Source organism: Sinocyclocheilus anshuiensis, unplaced genomic scaffold (assembly GCF_001515605.1).
Source record: "Sinocyclocheilus anshuiensis isolate Anshui unplaced genomic scaffold, SAMN03320099.WGS_v1.1 scaffold779, whole genome shotgun sequence".
NCBI lineage: Eukaryota > Metazoa > Chordata > Actinopteri > Cypriniformes > Cyprinidae > Sinocyclocheilus > Sinocyclocheilus anshuiensis.
In genome coordinates this window covers 326,189-328,902 of record NW_015548244.1, presented here as the reverse complement: position 1 = coordinate 328,902, position 2,714 = coordinate 326,189, and the positions used below count along the sequence as shown (strand labels likewise).

Here is a 2,714-nt window from a genome sequence, read left to right as displayed (position 1 = left end):
CAGCACCAACCCTGAACACTCCAGCAGGTGAGAGACAGGAAACACAAAGAGTATTTCCTGTTCTGAGAGTTTTCCAAGCTCATCCATCCTCCTGTGTGTGTGTGTGTGTGTGTGTGTGTGTGTGTGTAGCTTGTTGAGCCGGAGCTCTTCTTACACGCGCCGATTGAACAGCCAGACCGGCGGTGAAGTGTCGGCTCAGAACCCCTCGTTACCTCGCAGCTCATCTTATGGAAAGAAACTTGACGACCCTTCAGTGACCTCTGTAACCACGGCAACCTCTGGACTGAGTCGCCTCCATAATCTGGTGGCTCAGAGGTGCGTGTGTCTCTGATCGCGTGACTCGAACGCATCTTTTTTGCATTCGTACGATCTGGTGTCTCTCTCACAGGTCTGCTCAGGAAGAGGTCGAAAAGAAGCCCGTCTCGAATTCTGTAACCACGACAACCACATTAGGCGAGCCAGAGATCAAACAGAGACGCAAGTGAGTGTGTGATGATTTCCAGTGCTAATAAACCATTTGATCAAAAGTGTCAGTAAAGACATTTATAATGTTACAAAAGATTTCTATTTTAAATACATGCTGTTTTCTTTAACTTTCCATTCATCGAAGAATCCTGAAAAAAATGTATCATGGTTTCCACAAAAATATTAAGCAAACCAACTGCTTTCAACATTGATAATAATAAGAAATATTAGAAAGACTGAAGTAATGGCTGCTGAAAATTCAGCTTTGCATCACAGGAATATATTACTTTTTAAAATATATTCACTATTTTAAATTGTAATAATATTTTACAATATTACTTCAGAACCCCTCGTTACCTCGCAGCTCATCTTATGGAAAGAAACTTGACGACCCTTCAGTGACCTCTGTAACCACGGCAACCTCTGGACTGAGTCGCCTCCATAATCTGGTGGCTCAGAGGTGCGTGTGTCTCTGATCGCGTGACTCGAACGCATCTTTTTTGCATTCGTACGATCTGGTGTCTCTCTCACAGGTCTGCTCAGGAAGAGGTCGAAAAGAAGCCCGTCTCGAATTCTGTAACCACGACAACCACATTAGGCGAGCCAGAGATCAAACAGAGACGCAAGTGAGTGTGTGATGATTTCCAGTGCTAATAAACCTCTCTCCTGCTGGAAAAAAAACACGTCATACTAACCAGAAGAACTTTCTTAAAACACTGTGAATGATTAATATGTAATATACAGTCTGTACAGTATAAAAACCATTACGCCTATGGGATGTCCCCACTTTTCACAAAACCAAACCTGAGTGTGTGTGTGTGTGTGTGTGTGTGTGTATATATTAGAGATGTGCGGATCAGCTCAAATGTAAGAATAAGAAGTTGTCACTGCAACTTCCTGAACAGGCGAATGCTAGGGCTGGGCGATATGACCAAAAAAATCATATCTCGGTATCATATTTTCTACATTTTGCTATTTGGATGAAAAAAAAGAATCTGTATTTATTTATTTTTTATTATTTTACGTCCTGCCCAATGTTGTCCGAAGAAACAATGTTCATATTAAAAGCTATTAAAACAAATATAGTGAATGTAACCATGTAGGCTATGCTATATAATAGCCTATGTGCATAAAAAGGGTTAAAATCTCGTTACATTCTAACATTGCAACATTACAATCTAAAAACAAATATAATGCTTCTTCAGGCAGAAGTTGAAAAAGAAGTGAGAAAGCACAGACTAATTGTATTAGGCTGTATTGATTACCCCATTACAATAGTCTGACTTTACAGTTAGGCTACTGCTCTCATAAAAATACACTTACTTGTAGGTTTAAAATTATACATATGGCATATTTATTGCCCAACAAGAAATGTATTGGCAAAATGTGTATTTTATTCAGAATTATTTAGTCAGAATCATTGCACTCGTTCACTGAAGTCTGTCAAGTTTAGCAGAGAATCGCATGCAGAAGGCTCATCCACTCCTGACAGGAAAATGGAAATATTTCTAATCTTTACAGATGGAGAGTATACCTGTGAAATGTAAGTTCTGCACTGAGGAAAACAGCACATCTCAAACACATTAAACCGCTCATGTAGCCTGTCTGACAGCAGCACATGAGTCTGTCAGAGCCACTTTAAACTACACGTGTTAACTATATCTTACCAGTTATTTAAAAGCCCTTAATATAAAGCATGTCTCATGTTTAGAACAAATTATTATGCACTTTCCCCGCAGCAGCTCACTCAGTGTCCTCCGCTATTTTTCAGATGCGCTCGTATCAAACTACTGTAGGCCCATATCAATATAAACAGTATTGCCATCGATATATCGCACAGACTTGATATATACTGCCCAGCCCTAGTGAACACACACACACAAAAATGAAATATGTTGAGCCCGTCTGTCTGCCTGATGATAAAGATGCATTTTAAAACACGTTCATATTTTAGAAAATGTTCCTGATCCTGGTAGAGTAGACTACAATGCCGGCGCTTCTGACTCAGAGACTGTAAGTACGTTTTTTACATTTAAAGAATTTTTATATTTTATATTTAAAGCAAGTTTTTGGGCAGTGTAGAGTAGGGCTTGTTGTTTGTCGTTTCTCCGATCACAATCATATATATTTATGATATTTAATTATCAGTTTATAATAATGATAATAGTTTTATATGTAACTGGTTTATTGTTGGTACTAGATGCTCTACCTAGCTTGACCAAAGTCCAACAGCTGGTTGTCCACGGGAT

At 39.1% G+C, this 2,714-nt stretch overlaps 1 protein-coding gene across 1 annotated transcript in view; it reads left to right on the top strand.

Annotated features, from left to right (window-relative positions):
* The window catches only part of LOC107655150 (protein phosphatase 1 regulatory subunit 12A-like), a 33,495-nt gene that overhangs the window by 22,903 nt on the left and 7,878 nt on the right, over positions 1-2,714 (top strand). Inside the window, exons 12-13 of the mRNA XM_016442571.1 lie at positions 130-315; positions 389-481. Of these exons, the coding sequence (XP_016298057.1) occupies positions 130-315; positions 389-481 (279 nt within the window). The remainder of the gene's footprint in view (positions 1-129; positions 316-388; positions 482-2,714) is intronic.